The 19,649-nt window shown below is 37.7% G+C and overlaps 1 protein-coding gene across 1 annotated transcript in view; it reads right to left on the bottom strand.

Moving 5' to 3' along the window:
* The window catches only part of Plcxd3 (phosphatidylinositol specific phospholipase C X domain containing 3), a 199,243-nt gene that overhangs the window by 52,118 nt on the left and 127,476 nt on the right, over positions 1-19,649 (bottom strand). Inside the window, exon 2 of the mRNA XM_010633876.2 lies at positions 17,317-18,025. Coding sequence (XP_010632178.1) covers positions 17,317-18,025 — 709 coding nt within the window. The remainder of the gene's footprint in view (positions 1-17,316; positions 18,026-19,649) is intronic.

Consider the following 19,649-nt stretch of genomic DNA (forward strand, 5'->3'; position numbering starts at 1 on the left):
AAAGAAAGCAAGGATAATTCTTTTGGTTTGAGGTCATTCTCTAATAATGAGCTAATAGTAACAATTCAGATCTGTCAATAGTTGGTGTCCATAAACCTATTATTGGGTATCTTTTCTTGTTTTGGTAATGAGTCAAATGACACTGGTAGTTAGCATTTAGATTTCATATGAGATGTCCTATACAAAATATAGTAATGCATCTGTTCAAGAAACTATTATTGTTATCATAAAATCTAATTATTGATGCTAAAAGGCAGGAGAAAGGCTTATTGCTACCTAGACTGTAAGATGAAACTGAAGGCAGATGAAGTGAAATGATTTCTTCCAGCTTACATAGTTTCTACATAGCAGTGTTGTATTAGAAGTCAAGAAAACCCTTGATTACGACTTACTGTAGCACTTACAACACCACAGTGAAACAAATTTCATGACTGTATTCTACTAGAATGTAATCACCCTGAGAATAAGGGCTATACTTTGGTCATTTGAAAGACACTTGAATAGATTTAAAGAAAACTCTCTAAATATATATTTGGTCCAAATAATACAAACACTAATAATAATAAATATATCCAAAGAAAGCCATCTTTTCAAGAATCAAGAATGGTTTCTCTTGTAATTTCTTATTCTGTGAGGTATGACTCTAAAGTATTAGGATGTTTTAATAACCAACTCCACTAAAACTTACAAAGCTGAAAGTGAGCCATCATTCAAAATTGTTACCCATGGAGATGCCTGTCCACATACGCCCTCAATGACAGGATGCCTCAAAATTTTTTCTAAACCTTCTATTGAAACTGATTTCAGGGTCTTCCGCTGACACATGAGAAAAATCAATCTCATTATTTTTCCACTTGGATTTTGATTCCAACATCAGCTTAACTCACCCACCTTATTTATTGAACTTGGCTTTGAATGAGTCTAGGTTGTTTCAAAAATCAATTCACCTTGAAAACATAAAGATTTGTGCGCCTCTCAAAAATTATTCTTAAAAATTTTCAGCATCATTTGGTTAGATGAGCAAACTCCCAACATGACTAATATGAAGGTGTTAGCGGAAGCTAAAAATGTATATGTTTTGTCATAGTTGTTAAGTAGAAAATAAACCACATAAGTAATTCTTTTTTGTTTTCCTAACCCCTAGGGAGTCAGTCTCAGATGGTTAAACATGTACGTAAATTAAGCCCTAGGAGAAGGGACTGTCACAAAATCTTTTGTACAGTGACAGCTCCCAGCCAATGTACATTCGCCTGGGTGGGAAGCATATGACAATGTCTGAGGATATTTTTTATTGTTATTAGAGGGCAAATACTTCAGAATCTACTGAGTAGAGCCCAGGGATGCTATTGAACATTCTACAACATTGAAGACAGTTACCAATAACAAAGAATTACCTTGTCCAAAATTTCAATACTGTGGAGGCTCAGAAACAGTTGTAGGCTATGCATTCTGATTTCCAACCTCCTTTAATATCTTTTATTACAATCAGTGATAAATACATGTCCTTATATTTCTATAAGGAAAATGTGCACGTGTACTTTTCTTTGATAATGAAAGAGTAACATTTGTTCCATGTCATTTTGCCACTTAAAATTCTCCTATTGCCTTAGGCTCCTTTACCAAAGAATACTAAATTGTCACAGAGCTTGTTGCCTGGAGATGCACTTGACATCTTAAAAGTCTAATTGGCAGGAAAATTAAAGCAACTTAAAATGTGTGTGCTCTTTAGAGAGAGGTGCTTTTCCTACCCTGAATTATTAGATCTCAGAGACAGCTGGGGCCAGAAGAGCTGAAGCTTCCTGAACTATCATTTTTGCCAAGTTGCTATAAAATTATTCCTTCTCACTGCAAAACTGACAAGGAAGAGCAGAAAAACCAGTATAAATGTGAACCATACTTGTCGAAAGGTTGTTTCTCAACTATAAAACAAAACAATGGTCCCCTAATTGTCATCCTAATTCAGTAAGGGGAGAAATGTACTTGATGGGATGTGTACTTTTGGTAGTGAAGAAATGTATCTTAGCGTGTAAACTGTGAATGGTAATGTCAAGTCTAAGAAGCATTTTCCCATCTTGAATATTTTAAAATATGTAGAAGTCAGTTATCAAATTTTCTTAGGGCGGCAACCTGTGGGAGGCCCATCGCAGACCATGCTGGGCCACCCTACACCACGTGTGGGGATCTGGATCTTCATGGAAAAGGCACTGGGGGCCAGAACAGCCAATTTTATGAGCTTGAGAAGTAGGCAGAGTGGTAAGCATAACAGCAAGGACCTCTCTAAGGCTTGTTGTTGAAAGCTGAAGCCCACGGGGACAGTAAGAAAAGTCACTGTTGCGAAGAATCAGTGGACTATGGTGGTTGGTTAGTTGGTGGGATCAGCACCTCCTTCTGGAATCAGACTCACTGCAGGGGAAGGGTGGCTTGAACCTGCAGAGTTCAAACTTTCAGGAGGTCAGGGAGCTCATTTCTGGCCTCGCAGACTCAAAGTGGACCACGATGTGCTAGCCGAGGTTACTTGACTTGGATCTGTACGATGCTGCCCATATTGTCAACCAGTGACAGCAGAGACATGCCTTGAAGGCGACCCATTTTTCCCCACTTTTTCTTTTCCTCCTCTTCTCCCTCACCTTCTCCTTTTCCATCTCCTTCTCCTTCTTCTTTCCTTTCATTTCTCTCTTGTCTTGTTTGTCATTTGTGTTTTTGCTATTATTTTCTTAATTCTTATTTCTATAAGAGCATGACTATGGTCTCTAGTTTTCCTGTTGCTGTTAGTGTTTGTGTTCTTGTTTTAGTTCCTTCCTTCTCTCTTTTCTTCCTGTGTTCACCAGTTTCCCAAAGTTTGCATAATCTTCCTGTTTATCTAGCCCTACTTCTAACCTTTCTCTCACTTCATTTTATCCTCCTCCCCAACTCCCAAAAGTCCTCTTCCTAGAGGGTAAATTGACTATACTGAAGGGCTCATTTACTGCATACATATTTTTTGTTCATTTTGATTTTGATATATAACCACTAGTCTAATTCAAGTGGTTAAAAGTAACAAATCAATAGCACAATTTGCAATTTTCTAAGATGTGTTTGACACTATTGTTGATGCTGATTGTATTACTTTGGCCAATATAATGTGATTGTTGTAGTCAGTTATCCTTGTTGGTATATAAAAACCAAGATTGCCTATGGGTCATTACAGACTCAAAACCCAAAGACAGCTATACCTGGAAGATGCCTCTGAGGACAAGCCATTTCCTAAGGGTTCTAAATATTAGCATTAAAGATACTCACAACAAGAAATATACTTGTATCAACCCAAAAAATATTAAAAACAAAAACTTAAAAATCTACCAATAAAGAAAAACCCAGATCCTAATGGCTTCACTATTGAATTCTACAAAAAATTTAGGAAGAGTTAATGCCACGACTTCTCAAACTCTTTAATGAAATTAAAAGGGAAGCAGCAATCACAGATTAATTCCTGGAAGTAAACATTACCTATCTTGATTCCAAAAGCAGAGAAAGATCCAACCAAAAATGAGAACTACAAGCCATTCTCCTTAATGAACATAGGTGTAAAAATCCTTAGTAAGATACTGACAAACAGAATGCAGTTCAGCAAGATCATACACCCTGACCAAGTGGTATTTATCCCAGGGATGCAAGAATAGTTCAACATACATAAATCAATAAATGTAATATGCTATATTAACAGAGTCAAGGACAAAAACCTTATGATCATCTCAATAGAAGCAGAAAAACTATTTGACAAAATCCAGCACCAATTCATGATAAACACCCTATGGTAGAAAATTGTTTCATTCACATGTGAACTAGCACAAAGTATCAACAAATGGGTCTCATTTGATTAAAAAAAAAAACCAACAAACTTCTGCACAGCAAGAAAAACCATCAGCAGAGAGAACAGACAGCCAGCAATGAGGGAAAAAACTTTTACAAGCTGTTCCTCAGACAAAAGACTACTATCTAGAATATATAAAGAACTTAAAAAAAATCAGATCACCCAAATTTAAAGAGTAAATCCAAAAATGCTCATCTGATATGAATAGACATTTCTCAGATGAAAAAGTAGAAGCAAATCAGCAAATAAACATGAAAGGAAAAAAAAAAATTCCACATCACTGGTCATTTGAGAGATGCAGATGAAAACAATGTTGAGATTCCATCTCACTCCAGAAAGAACAGCTGCTATCAAGGAAAAACAGGAACTCTTTTACCTGTTGGTGAGAGTGTAGACTGGTGCAACCACTGTGGAAATCAGTGTGGATATATCTCAAAGAGCTAAGATTAGCGGTCCCATTTGACACACCTATTCCCCTGCTGGATATCTTTCCAAAAGAATTTTAAAAATCATACCACAGTGATATATGTGAAACCATGTTCATAGTGGCATGGTTTCTAGCAGCTAAATCTCAGAAACAGCCCAATTGCTCATCAATTAGAGACTGGATAAAGAAAATGTGGGTTTTTAAAAAATAAAATGGAGTACTACTCAGCCAGAAAATGAGAAACTAGAGACTTTTATAGTTAAATGGATGCACACAGAGGCCACACTCTTAAGTGAAATAAATAGGGCACACGCATAAATACTGAATTGTTTTCTGGTGTGAGAAACTGAAAGGGTAAATAAGGAACATAGTGCACAATAGACATTGTGAAGCAGGAAGAAAATGTTCAAAGAGGAAGATGAACTATGGAGGGTATTGGGGGAAAGGAAAGAAAGAAAAGAAAAAAATGGAAACAAAGCTTTTGCAGATAGGGAGAAGTTGAGGGGTTGAAGGGAGGGGAGGAGAATGGGAAAAAATAAGAAGCAAGATATATCATGTACAGGTGCAAATTCCCAGTGATGATGTGATCATAATGCATACCTAAAGTGTACCAATAAACTCAATAAAAACTTCTTTTTCTCATGGAACTTACTGAATTTTGAAAGATAACCCTTTTGTATATATATTTTTCCCTTTTCCTTATACAACGTCATTAATACCAAAAAATACACAAAGTGTTGTCTGCCTGTTACTGGGCCTTCCAAGGATGTTTGTTGGCCTAGTCTGAGCCTTATCACCTGGAAATGTTCCCAGAATCAAGCACAATTTTCTACCACAGAAAAAATGCTATTTATCATTTTCTGTGGTGAGTGTTCACAAGAGTAGATTACATTTGAATAAAAACAATGGATGTGCTTGAAATACTTGGGGACAAAAATTACAATGTTTTGAAGAAAGAGAAATGGCAGGAAAGGTCAGCATATTATTGTCCTGAGATATTGGGAAAGTCAATTCTGTCATCTACCTTGCCTTTAGTGTCTATAGCATATATCATCTATAAGTTAAAATGTCATCACTCAGTTGCAAACTATGTCTTGTATCATTCACTAATTGTGTCTCTTATATAATGCCCACGATTCAAGCATATTTTCATATAACCTAAGGGACATAGATACTGAGGCAAAATTTTATGAGACACTACATCATGCCTCATCTGCCCCTTCTCTAATCCATGGAACATTTTTAATATGTTCTTATTGGTTGAATGACTGGCCAACTCCCCCAAAATGGATAGACTCTTTTCTGTCCTTGGATAACCCTGGAAAAATATCCTTAGCCTGCCTACAATGAGAAAGAAAAACAATTATTCTTTAAAACCATAGCATAAATACCATTTTATTCACCAAGTAACTATACTACTTTTTAACCTTCACCCCACCTAAATAAATTCTGGTTTTTCAACAGGACTTATAGACAAAAGTTTCTAAATATCACAAAGATAGCCATATAAACAAGCAAAAAGCTTCAAAACTTTCGCATTCAACAACAACAACAACAAAAATAAAAACAACAAAAATCCTTCAAGAAAAACACTGAAGTCCAGAGCAAGCTAAAAGGATATAAATGCAGTTCTAGGACAATCACGAACTTAGACGAGGAATTATCATCCTGGGTATGTGAGTATGTTTTATACCATCTTTACACTCAACTAAGAGACAAGACACTGCGTGTGCAATTCTTTGGGAGTAGGAAGAAAGGTACGAGATTTTACAGGTGTTGAAAGAAGACTATACTATGGTATTGCTTATTTTCATTACTTCACTGTCACCCTTTTCAACACACACATATACACACAAATGTGCATATGTAAGCACATGTATTTTTCAGTTTAAAACAAACTACTCAGGTCGGCTAAAGTAGCAAATGGTATACCATTGAGATAGTCTTTTTATAGAGAGGCAAGTCATGGAGACCTCAAAGTGTGGTTTATGGTTCATGGCATTAAGGAGCTTCTACATTATCTTAGTTACTTTTCTTGTTACCGGATACCAACAACTGTGAGGAGGAAAGGTTTATTTCGGCTGAGAGTTTGTAGATGTTTCAGCCCATAGCTGGCTGGCTCCAAGACAGGGAGGCATGGCAGAGGGGCACTGAAGAGGAGGCTTGCTTAGGGGATGGCAGTCAAGAAGCACAGAGAAGAAAGGGGGAGGGAGGGAGATAAATCCTTCCAGGCCACACTACCAATGACTCTCGCCTCCTCCCACTGGGCCTCACCTCTCAACATCATGCTTAGCTATAAATTCATCAGCGGACTAATCCACTGATAAGTGTCATGCCCACTTAATCCAATCACCTCCCCAACACTTCACCCACGAGTGCATGAAGCTTGGGGAACACCTAGATATAAACCATTACACTCATCTTTATCAGCTACAAGGATCTTTGGCCACATCCTGTCTCTGGGCTATTCAGCCTTGGATGCATGGTGAACCGCTGAAGAGCAAGCTTACAGCAACATATGTGTGTATGCAAGGACTTAATGTTTCTCTTGTCAATTAAAACCAGATAGAAATGCCTAGGGCTGCCTACCTTGTTTGTGAATGGAGTAAAACCCGCGATGTGACCCTTACACAACTAGACAGTATATGTAAATGTAAATGTGAAACAAGAATGAAACTAAATTTCCAGGCTACTTAAAAACTGATCCTTCTTATTTCTTCCAAATTCCTACATGATGTTTAACAGAGCAAGCTGTGCATGCCACCAATTTTCTCTACTCAATTCCTTACAAACTACTTATTTACAAAGTATTTTAGCAAGACAGGCAATCTTAATTAAGCTCTCCAAAAATGAACCACCAAAATAGAAATACCTACATTCATATATAGCTTTTGATAAGATTATTGTAACATTTATTTTCTTTTGTACTGGTTCATTTTTAGCCTGAGCTATCTCATTTTTGAGCCAGAACTAATAATATAGGCAATAGATTTTCTGTTTAGTATTCAGACAACCAACAGTCACGTAGTGATTTTGCTGTTTTATACTGGCCATATCCCTCACACACTTTCAGTGGGTAGCCTGTGCTTTTAGTGTTCACTATGAAATCACAGGTTACAGTCTCACTGATGCATTACTACTCCTTTCAGATAGGATGTCACAACCTCTGAAACAACTTGTGAGTTGTTAATGACTGAGGCCAAAGGATGTAAGTGATGAGGGGGTGGGAGAAAGGAATATTTTAAAGCAAAAATTCAACTTATACTTGTAATTTCTGCAAAGCCAAAAAAAATCAGTACAGCTAGCAAAACTCTAGCTATTTTTGTCTAATTGTTTTTAGACTTTAAAATAAGTTAATTAGCAATAGGCTACAATTCCAGATACACAGAGAAAGATCCAGATTTGTGCTCTAATGAATGAGGGTAAACAAATTTTAATGTCTGTAAAAACCGTTTCATCAACTCAATATAGCAAGTTAAAAGTTAAAATCTCATTGTTAAGAGTGTTGCTTGTAAGCCGTTAGAAATTCATGTTGCAATTTAGTTAGGTTAGGCACACTTAAATCAACTTTTCTCTTAGCAGACAGGATGTGGCTTTTATCACCTCACTGAAATAAGCATCTCTATCTGTCAGAATCTCCTTTGGCAACTGCTACCACAGTCACCCCAAGCTGTGTCTGCCAACTACCAACCCTCATTGCAAATATCTGGATCACAACCTTCAGGGCTATCCACTCAAACCCAAGAAACCGTGATTAGCCTGGCAAAAAGGATAACAACACAGTTCAGTTGGAAATAACGATTGTCTGTTTTCCCAATTCTGCTTCCTTGTGCCCTGAATCAATTGTGAAAACCTTGGGAAGGAAGTTGTAATACTTACAAATCTTAAAGAATGAGCCTGTCCTTTAACAGAGAACCGCATTCTCTCATTTTCTTCCCTACCCCCAATCTTTCAGTCCCCACCACCTTGGAATATTTATACTTTTAGTCAATCTCAGTGGTTGTAGGAATAAATTTAAAATCACTGAAAAAGTCAAATTGATTGTCATTATGGTTCAGTTTGATGAACTGCAATTTTCAGTACGTAACTGTGATATCATTAACTCCTTGATTTCCCGTTATCAAAATGATCTGGGCTTTTGCATAGATGTGGTTTCAACTATTTCCATGAGAAAAAGAACATCGATAAAGTACATAGACAGCCTAACTCATACTAGATGCTTTCAAACAAAACCAAAGAAGCAGCAGAAACAGCAGCCCTTAACAACTGAATCCCAGCTTGACTTTCAAAATTAGGTCACATTATTCTCCTGTTAGACATAAACAATCTCTCAGAATACCAACCTCAGACATGGTCAGTCTGAGATCGGGATGAAATACGATTTAAAAAGTTACATCTATAATCTTATTCCACCCTATATGTTAGACTTATCCAAATAGCCAGTTATAGAATTGTCCTTGCTTTATGACAGCATTCTATCCAGAGAGAATCTCTACTTCCTTTCCCCACATTACCCTAAACTCCAGTTCTATAGAATCCTTTCTAGGGTCTTCCTATAGCGACATCTCATGGTTCCCTGTGACTTGTGTTCTATTTTGGCTATGACTAGTAATAAACCCAGCATGCTGAAGTACACATTGTACCTGGGAGTCTTTGGCTGTACATAACCCTAGAACTGCTAAGCTCCACAGTTTAAATAGTGAGCAGTCAAACGAAGAAGAACAATACCAAAAACACAAAAGGGAGCTCCTCCTGCAGAGACCTAAGAGAGGAGCTGACCTGAAGTTCTCGGCCGCATGGCAGCAGAATATGAACTGAGATATCCAGATCTGGTCCATTTGCCTTCTTGAATCAGAAACCTCTCCCTTGCTTATCTTCAGATGTTTCATTTTAGGGTTCAATTCACATACCTAATAAATTTCCATATCCGCTTAGTGGCTGACTGAAGAATCCATACTACTGATTTACTTGCTCTTCACCCTGCATCTTGGACACTTGACACTTCATTCTCTTCACATTCTTTCAGCCCTCCTCCTCTCAGTGTTTTGTAAGGGTAGCCATATATTCTAACTATCCACTAGGCTAGTTTCTCTTAGACACTGAGCTCAATTGTCCCCTCAATTCCATATAAAAAGTCCAGAGGAGTTTACCAAAGGGAGTGAATATCTATGCCACAAGCCATGAATTTTTAGGATAATGCTCTCTCTTCCCAACTCTCTTTGTCTCTCTGTCTCCCACATGCACTTTCCACACTGAATGGACCTGATTTTATCACAGTTCATGCATCACAGATTAGAATCCCCTCTAGCCTTTGACTCTCTTTGTAAAACCTAAAGTCTCACTTCCACTTCACAGAGTGTGAATAGCCTAAAGGGCCTTCATGATGCTGAGTCCTATAGCTCAACAATGGCTCCGGATGCAAGACCCAGGGCCTTGGAGCTTTGAACAGCCCAAAGGGCTTCCAAGATGTTGGGACCTATAGCTCAGCTCCGGGAGCTCGATGGAGGAATGAGAGTCACCCAGGAAGGAACACACCAGGCTTGTTGGTAAATAGACCTTTATTAGTCTGGCCAGACAGTTCCTCTCAGAACTGAGCATCTCAGACAGGCACAGCACAGCGGTTAGCACAGTTTTTTAAAGGCAAGGGAAGAGGATTGCAGGCACAGCAAGTGGGAAATGAGAGTCCCAGGAAGGAACACACCAGGCTTGTTGGTAAATAGACCTTTATTAGTCTGGCCAGACAGTTCCTCTCAGAACTGAGCATCTCAGACAGGCACAGCACAGCGGTTAGCACAGTTTTTTAAAGGCAAGGGAAGAGGATTGCAGGCACAGCAAGTGGGCCAGGGATCAGGGGGTCGGTTTTCTGTTATTTGTCTAAAGGAGTCAGCTATAGGGCGCACCTGGCTTTTCATCTCCAGACCTCAGGCTGTTCTGTTCTAATGAGGCCTTGAGTCGCTATCTTGTTCGCCCATACCAGGCTTCCATACACTCTGTTTTAATCTTATCTTGGAGCTGGGTAGAAAGAAGTGTGTGCTGCTATATGCTGGCTAACTAGTGGTTACATAGGAGTTAGAGTCCCACATCTTGATGTAGATACCTGCATTTGTACGTCAGAAAAATAGAACAAAGAGCTTTCGTGGGCACTTTTGTTTCAAAAACTCTGGAGGGAAATTTTTTGAAACAGAGTTACAGATCACCCTTCCACTTGTCATACCCTAGTGAGTATCAGGCTAAAATCACTCTTCCATCACACAGACTCAAAGTCACAAGTTGTTAGAGAATCCTTCCCCTTCTCCAAACAAAATAAACAACAGAAGCAACAACCCTAGACAATTCTCCATCTCTCTCTCTCCTTCTCCTCTATTTATCCCTCCCCTTCCTCTCCCTCATTAAATTCTTGGAATCAGCTTGGGTGGCAACTGGAGTACAAAGTACAATAACATCAGTTGAGTCTGGGATTTGATAAACTATATTTAGTCCATGGGAATAAAAGTATCTTTTTAAACCAGGGAACAAAGAATTCCTCCAAAGCTGCCTTTGGTGATGATTATCAGCCCAATAACCCTAGGATGAAGTTAAATGGCTTTCTGGAAAGCACTGATTGGCAGCTCTAGTTGAGTGACAGAACAAGCAGGTCCTAGGGAAAATGGAGTCACAGCCACAATTTAAGGAAAAACTCATTGAGCCTGGGGATAAGGGCACTGATAAATCTTGAGGTTGAAGCTCTCCAAACTTAGCAAACCCAGATTGATGTGCTGCTTGTCTGCAGACAGGAGCAGGGATCGTCAAAGTGAGGCTCCCTGAGCCTATTAAAAGTGAAAAGCTTGAGTCACAGACTATTGAATCAGAATTTACGGAGGTGGCATCCAAGAATTTGCATTTTTAAAAAGTCTCTAAGAGCACATTCCAGTTTGCCTGGGCCTGGATCTAGAAAAGGATTGTTTTGTAGAACTTCCTTTCAGTTTATAAACCAGACCCACTTTTCATGGTTTCAAAGACTTAAGACTGTGTACTGACCCCAGTACTGGCTCACAGCACCACCTGAGGAAATTATTTAGCCTTTCTGAACTTCAATTTCTTAAATTACAAATTGGTAATAACAGCTATCACATCAATATATACTTCATATGTATCTTATCATGGAAGCTTTCTGTAAACAGTGATTATTAGGAGGCTGGCTTTTGAGAATATGCTTGACATTCTTCTCCTTAGGTTTGTATAGTTTTTCTCTTCCACTGAATAGAAAATCTGTTATCAGCTGATCCATTTGTGTGCTAATCTATCTGGGGTCAGGGCTAGGAGTGGGAGAGGGGAGCCAAAGAGATGCTGTGCATAGAGGTCAGGAGGGTCTCGTGGCACTTTGTAGTTGACAGCTGTTGTGAAACAGTCTTGTGGTGAGGTTTTCTTGTCTTCCTAAAGCTACTGAAATGTTTGCACTGCAGTGGATAATTTCTAGGAAAAGAAAGGTAAAGAGTGGAGCAGGAGGTTGAAAGTTGGGTTGTCCTTCCGTTGTCTGGGGGGAAAATGTCCATTGGATTAATGAGCCAGAAAGAGAGTCCAGGGAAGGTCTGTTCAGCACAAAATCTATAATTTGCCTCTAAGTCTTCGCCTCTCTAGCATCCAACCAGGGAAGTTTCATAATCCTTCCTTTCACTTTTCCTGGACTCATCTCACATGCTCCTTTGACAATACTCTGCTATGGCCAACCCTGACTTCAGGATTTTCTACATCTCTGCTTTGCTCCTGCTACTTCTTCACCCTGTGAAACCGCTTAGCCTAATCTGCTTATCACAATTCTATTCTTTCCGAAATCCTTCCAGGTATCTCTCTCCCATAAATCATCGAGTCCTTTGGTCTCTCAGTTACCTCTCATATCTCTGTGATTCTCTCATTTTTCTCCAAATTGCAGTACAGCTGCAGAAAACACATCTAACTCGTGCATGTTCTCATCTTTTCAAGCCTACTTGATACTTGATGCAAACAATGGCATTCGACCGGTGTTAATATGTCTCACAGTACCTACTTCAGAGCCATAGGCATGGAAGATGTTCAGTAGATAAGTTCTGATTTGAATATACTGCCGAATTTGGTCAGGATGTTGCTATTTAAATGAGATGAAAGCAATGGGAAGGGGACTAAAAGTTGGGAGCAGTGAGGGATGGGAGGGTAGGGTAGAGGGTAAAAAAAGAATTAAGACGTTATGTACGTGTAGCAATTCTCCACTATAAATGTAATCATTAGGTACTAGTGCAAATATGCACTAATACAAATGTTGTTTTTAAATCTCTAGAAAAGAAAACAAAGTTATAGACACCTCTTTGGAGTCTCACAAATAGCAGGGAGATAATTTGGAATGATGATCTTAACATCCCATACCCAAGGCCACATTCTTAAAGTACAGCCTGTAGAATGGAACATACAACCAAACATGTTGGTGTTGTGAACAAATAAACAGAGTAATCTTGCTTTAAATCATAAACCTATCTTTTCTTAAATGTGTTATCTAGCTAGATTCTGTAAGACTCCTAAGGCTCAATTTTAAGGTGGGACGGGAATAGTAGCTACATTTGAGAGACCTCATCAATATTAAATCAAATGATACATATAAAACAATAAACTATACAATGAAAAGCAGTTTAAAATGGCTGGCAAAGCCGGGAATTTAGCTCAGTGGCATTGCACTTGCATTGCAAGCACAAGGTCCTCTGTTTAATTCCTGGTACTGAAAAAAAATAGCTAGCAATAATAACATATTACTATTATTGTTATGATTATCCAAATTGTTCACCAATATAGACATGATCTAACTTAAATAATATCAGTTTACTTATAAAGATACATTGCTTCCTAACAATTCTGACAAGTGACATGATTGCCTTTCATAAACTAAAAAAAAAAGTAATGAACGTATAAGTTAATAAACTTCCACAAATTAGGGAAGGACTTGACTCAAGTTACACACCTTCTTTTAAAGAATGTGTGAATTCCGTGGGGGTGAGGTGTAAAAGCTGGTGTTTGAAAAATAAATTAAAAATAGATATTTAAAAAATAAAAATCTGTGTCTTTTGGCATTGCAGAAAACACATCTGCAGTATTTGGAATGAACTGCCAGATTGAAAGCTATGGCATCTAAATCCAGGCTTGATTTAGTTTTCCTAAAAACCACCCACAATTTCAAACACTATTTTCTAAATGCATATGCCCAGAAATTTGTTAACCCAAATATTAGAAAAGATTTTAAAATTATAGAGAAATAAGCTAGTCAAATATAGGACCTACTTCAAACTCTAAATTTTGCAGATGAGAATACTTAAGGCCCAGAGAGATCTTAAAATTGTCTGGAGATTTTTTCTTAGGTGGCACAGGAGAGTTCAATACATCTTTTGTTGTCAACATGGAAATTTCTGAATGAATGTTTTGGCACAAAAGCCAAGAGGGCAGTGGCAGAATCAGTCTCCTTTTTAGACTTATTTACTTGGTAAGGCAAATTCTGGAGAGTCAAGTGGTCCTTTTCTGCTTTTCAGAGGTAAGTAAATTACTTCTGTAAGGAGACCCAAGGCCTAACAAGACCTTTTCCTGCAGGCTCCATCCAGAAAGCTGAATTGTCAAAAAAGAAAACAAAAACAAAAACAAAATCACTAAGTTTCACATTAACATCATATTTGCAATATAGCTATGCAAATGGTTAAAAAAACTTCCTAGTTCTGAGATTGAACTCCACTGAGGAATGCTTATAGCATAAGTATAATGGCAAGGTGCAGACAAAGGTGAACATCATTGAGAAATAACTTGCATAATCCTAGAGAGAAAGGATGATCCTATTTGTAGATCTTCTTTTCTACTTTTTAAATTCTCTCCCTTCCCCCATTTTTTTCTTTTCAATGATATAGCTCTACTCCTTCACATATATAAACCAGAATGAAGTGAAAACTTCTGAATTAGAACAGATGGCTGAGGACATTTCTTCAAAATTAATTCCATGGGCTGTTAACAAGTGTTATCTGGGGGAAAAAGTGTCTGGAAAATATTATGTGAGTTAAATTTTAAAATTTCACTAAAATACTAGGTAGTGCCCTCTATATGCTAATGTGCAGTTGAAATTTTGGAAGAGTAGTATAAAATATATTCAAGCACTTTTCTAACTTAGTTGATTTTTTCCCTCACAAACCTTATTTTAGTATACTAGAGAATGAATAACCAAAAACCTATTTGACTACACAATTTGCAAATTCCCAAAGTGCACCTAATGCCATAAAAGAGAAAACTGAATGTCATTTGTTCCTTGAATGGATCCTTCTTGGTTTCTCCAAAGACTGGTCCCTACCTAGGGAGAACCAGGGAGTAATTCTTACCCAAAATGCAAAGCAGCGTTGTCACATGGGTAAGAAACTATACATTGGAAAGGTGAGACTGGGAGAGACCAGAGAAAGACTTGTGCTATGCTCAATATTGAAAAATTTAAAATGAGTTTTCATTGATTTTTCAGTACAGAAAGAATGACAAAAGTTGGAATCAGTTTATCCTTTATCCCTCTCCTGTCTCTACCCCCACCTGTAGTGGGCCCCTAGGGATTCCTCAAAATGGGCAGGTTCTATGGAATACAGTTAAAAATAACACCTTGTGTGTACATGACTCCTTCCTTTTTCTAATTTGGAGAGGGAGAGGGTAAATTATTATTTACTAGAATAATTAATGTTTGTGACAAGTGGTGTTACTAAATAAGAAATCTTATTTTAATGAATTATTTGATTTGACTACCTGACTGGGCTTAAGAAGGCCAGAGAGAGGTGACTAACCATACACAAGAACCTAAAGGACTATACAGGGTCCCCAGGGTAGTCTGAGTATAGGGGAACAAGGGTAATGAAATAAAAAATAGGAAGAAGATTTAATCAAATGATGTAAGGCAGAAGCACAAAATGGTGTATATGTTATCTGGGAAGATATTTCAGAAATCCAACTACTTTTTAAATTATGTGTAGGACAGTGATTGGAAAACTTTCCTATGTTAGATCTTAAAAAAAAGTCTATAAAAACTATTTGGAACCTTAGTCTGAAGCAAGTTTCATGTCTCAGAATAGAAAAAGGAAAGATCATGTGGGACAATTGACCCATATAATGATACAATCTGGCAATAGTGGGACACAAACTATAAGATACTATAAGAAATCTCAACATTGGCATAATGTCTTGTACTTGCATAATGTATAAAATGAAATCTCGAGGAAGAGGGAAATTCTAGCTAATATCCGTATAACAGAAGGAACTGAGGTGTTGTAATGAAAAGCCTTGCACTGCTATGACTTGTTGCACTCACTACTTGAAAAGGCCAATAGGCTGAATGAGTTGGTTTGTAGCCCTAATGATTAATTAGCCACGTCTTCTTTAATGCCTTACTCGAACTTTAAATTTGGCACGATCCTGACTGTATTTCCGCATTTCCTCCCCAAGTCCCTGTGTCTGCGTTCTGCTTCTGTGAAGGTCTTTTTCATCCCACTTCTCAGTAAGAAACCTATCCTTACCTCTTTCTCCCATTCATATCACAAAACTAACTAGTCACTAGCAACTTAGTTTTTGCCTATTACCACTCTCTAAGCTTTCTCACTTCATCAGGTTAGCTTGCGTTTTCTCACTGGAGCCATTCTAACTCTTGACAGCTTATTCTCTCTACTCCATCCATTTTCCAGGGTGCATCAGTTATTATCTAAACTGCTGATCTGATAAAGTTGCTCAACTGCTAAACATCATTATTTAGCTCCCCATTGCCCATAGGATGAAGTTCTCATAGCCTGGCTAAAAGATTTATTGCAAATGTATTCTTGTGTCCTGCTACAAGTTTTAACTCCTGTCATTCCTCACCCTGTACATCATACTCTAGGGCCACCCAAACTATTTTCACTGTTAAATCTTTCTCCTCTTTTTCTTGACCTTCCTCACAAAGACCTTGACTCTGTGCAAAATATCCATGCTTCATACGATACAAGCTAGCAATAAAGGATAAAAATAAAATATCTGATAAAAATTAATATTCTCCCTTCATATGCTATTTACACTGTTTAATATTTTAATGCAATAGAAAAAATAATATGCATGATTTTGTATGTTGTATCACACTCGTTGGAAAGAATTACAGAGATCTTTGGTAATTGCTCAGACTACACCTTGCTGGGGAAGCACTTCTTTCCATGACTGGAAGCGTTTGGACAATGGAGTGCCCATTTTTCTGGAGGACAATTCTTCCTAGTAAGGTAGCACAGTTAAAGTACAGGGCACAGGCTGGAATTCAAGAATGGAGTCTAAGTGTGTTAGACTCCATTTTCCTGTTTAAGGAACCTTAGGCAAAACATTGTACTTTTCTGAACCTCATATTGTCTGTAAGACAATATCTACCTCTCAGGATTTTTATGCATATTAAATGCCATTAGGGATGTAAAAAGACTTTGCACGTGGTAGAGAACAGCTTTTTAATCTGTAAAGCACAAGTGTGCTATAAGGAAAGAATTAAATATAGAATAAAAATACATATGCTATGGAGTTGATCTGTGTCCCACATAAAAATACATTGAAGTATCCCCATACCTGTGAGTATGATATTACTTGGAGACATGACTGTGTAGATGCAATCAAGTCTAGGATGAGGTCATTAGGGTTGACTGTAAGTCAGTATGATTAGTGTCCTTATAAAAAAGAAGGCAAAGATATCTAGGGAGAAGGCTATGCAAAGAAGAAAGAAGATAAGGAGTGATATGGGTATAAGCCAATATGGATCACCAGCTATCACCAGAAACTAGGTGAGAGGCATAATTCAACTTCAGACACTTCAGAGGGATCCAACTTTGCTGACATCTTGATTTTAGACTTTCAGTCTCTCTCTGTATGAGATAATATATATCTATTCCTTTAGGAATTTCAGCTTGTGTTACTTTCTTAAGACAGCCCTAGGAAACTAAGACACAACAGTGTGAATCTTAACTCTGTCATTTACTAGCTGTATGAATTTGAGTTAAACTGTTTGACTCAGTACTTTAAGGACACTTACCTTTCTGTGATTGTTTCTCTGAGGCCACTTGCCACACCTTTGACCACAGTGCTAGCTTTGGGGGTCAGCACTACCTGAGATATAAAAAATGAGCCCTTCTTTCTTCTTTCAGTAATGGATGCCTGAAGAAACTGGATCAGTTTTTCAGGGTCTGTGGTGTTGGCCCAGGGTGCTGGCATCATCTGGCCAGGCCAGAGAAAGGGCACTTCCAGAGCCACTGGGCTATGGTAGAAGACCAGCACTTGATAGTCCTTCTCCCACAGGTACTTTAAACTAACTTCCTGGGCAAAAATTGCTGGGCACATTTTGTTTCCGTAGATATCTTTCAGCATTTGGACCAGTTTTTCATGGTGATATTTCTGCATCCCATAGAAATGATTGAAGTCCAAGAATACCACCTCCTTATGGTGATCTGTGAGGAATGCATTAATCTCCTCAAGACCTTCGTTGACTTTGGCACTGAACAAACCATGTGCGAAGTAAAGTTCATTGTCAGGGTCTCTGGGCTTAGTGGAAATTCGAAGATCAAAATAACGGATTCCAGCTCCTAGCTGACCTGTAAAGTTCATTGTCTGAGTGGCCAACCATTTCCGCATCAGCTTCTTGGCTACAGTTCCAAATACAGAAACAAAATTCTGGACCGTTTCTGGCTGTTCAGGACCTACTGGAGAGGCTTCATCAATGTAGAAGCTGAAGGAATCATGGGACCCTAGGAGAGTAACAAGGCATAATGTGGTTACTGCCCAGTCTTTCATCCTGTGCTACTTTTCCCCCTCTTGCAATGCCCATAATTTTTCTTGAAATGAGCCCAACGAAATACTGAGCAAAATTTAGTTAATTCTGGTATCTTCTTGTACCCTTTTTATAACCTAGTATAGGAGAGATAACACTTCAGTCAATTAAATTGTTTGTGGAATAATATTTTCTTTAGATCAATATTTTAAAATTCCATCATCTCCCATCTCCTCCTGTGAATGAATGCACTTTCTAGATTTGGAATTTGTACAGATGACATAAGGGATCATTCATAAACAGATTTATGCACACTAATTATTCACCAGAAACTTTGTCTGTAATCTCACCTTTTCCCTTCATTTGCAATTGATTTTGGTTCTCTGTGGATCCCCTCAATGAATAACTTAGATTCAGGCAGGCAATCTGTAAGAATTATTACTTCATACACTTTTATTTTAAAAAGAAGATAGATACTTTTATTTTTTCTGATCTAAAAGTTAACAGATGCTCATTAAAATACAATATTAAAGAACTATGCAATGAAAAGCAGAATTTCTAGAAATAATACTGGAACATGATGAAAATTTTCTTTCTCTCTGGTTGTAACATGTAACACAATTATGACTTGTTTATTTTACAGAAAAATATACTTCATGCACTTTGGAAAGGATAAGAATTCAAGAGGATGGAAGAAAAGAGGGATAAGAAAGTAGGAGAAAACAATGCTGATATATTTAACTTCACTTCAGATCTTATTCTTGAGCAATTGTGAATGTAGAAGAAAGCAGGTACTTCTTAAATATTAAGTAAATAATACATTTTTCTTGCAACTTATAACTGTTTTATTCACAGGTATTTCTTTCAACAGAAAAGTTCTCCTTGGATGTGGCTTCTGAATTTAGAAGAATTTCTTACTCAGAAGAATAAGGACTATTAATTAATTAATTTATTTATTTATTTTTGGCAGTTATAAGTGTCATTACTCCATTATTGTTGCAATGAACTTGAGTATGATTGACCTGTAAGTGCAGTGTGCCACTTCAAATATAATTGGCTGAGAATTTAGCTCAGTGGTGCTGCTGCCTGCCTCACAAGCTCAAAGTCCTGATTTTGATCCCGAGTACACACACACACACACACACACACACACACACACACACAAATACATATACATATACATATACATATATATATATATATAATTGGATATCAATAAAGAAAAATTATTTCAAGGTTGAGTTTTGTTGTATCTCTCTAATTCTTAGGCATGACTTCCTGCTTAGCTCAAATTAAATGAATATATTCTGAACGCTTCAATTATTACAAATGGCAGATATACTTCAAATAAGTAAACCTTGCCTTTTCCCTTGTTCATATATCTATTTTTAGTTAATTTGCCAGCTCCCAATAACTGGACTTAAGATGCAAGAGGAAAATTTTTCTTTCCAACACAATGATCAGGAATCAACCACAGCAGCTGAGGGCTTCAGTCTTTAACTCAAGGAAGTACATTTCATCAACAACTAGCAACTTGCAAATTGAGCCTTAGCTTCAAAAAAGATTGCAGTTTTGGCCAACACTTTGTATCCCGGTGAGAT

Source organism: Fukomys damarensis, unplaced genomic scaffold (genome assembly GCF_012274545.1).
Source record: "Fukomys damarensis isolate Sample0158 unplaced genomic scaffold, DMR_v1.0_HiC HiC_scaffold_1, whole genome shotgun sequence".
Lineage (NCBI taxonomy): Eukaryota > Metazoa > Chordata > Mammalia > Rodentia > Bathyergidae > Fukomys > Fukomys damarensis.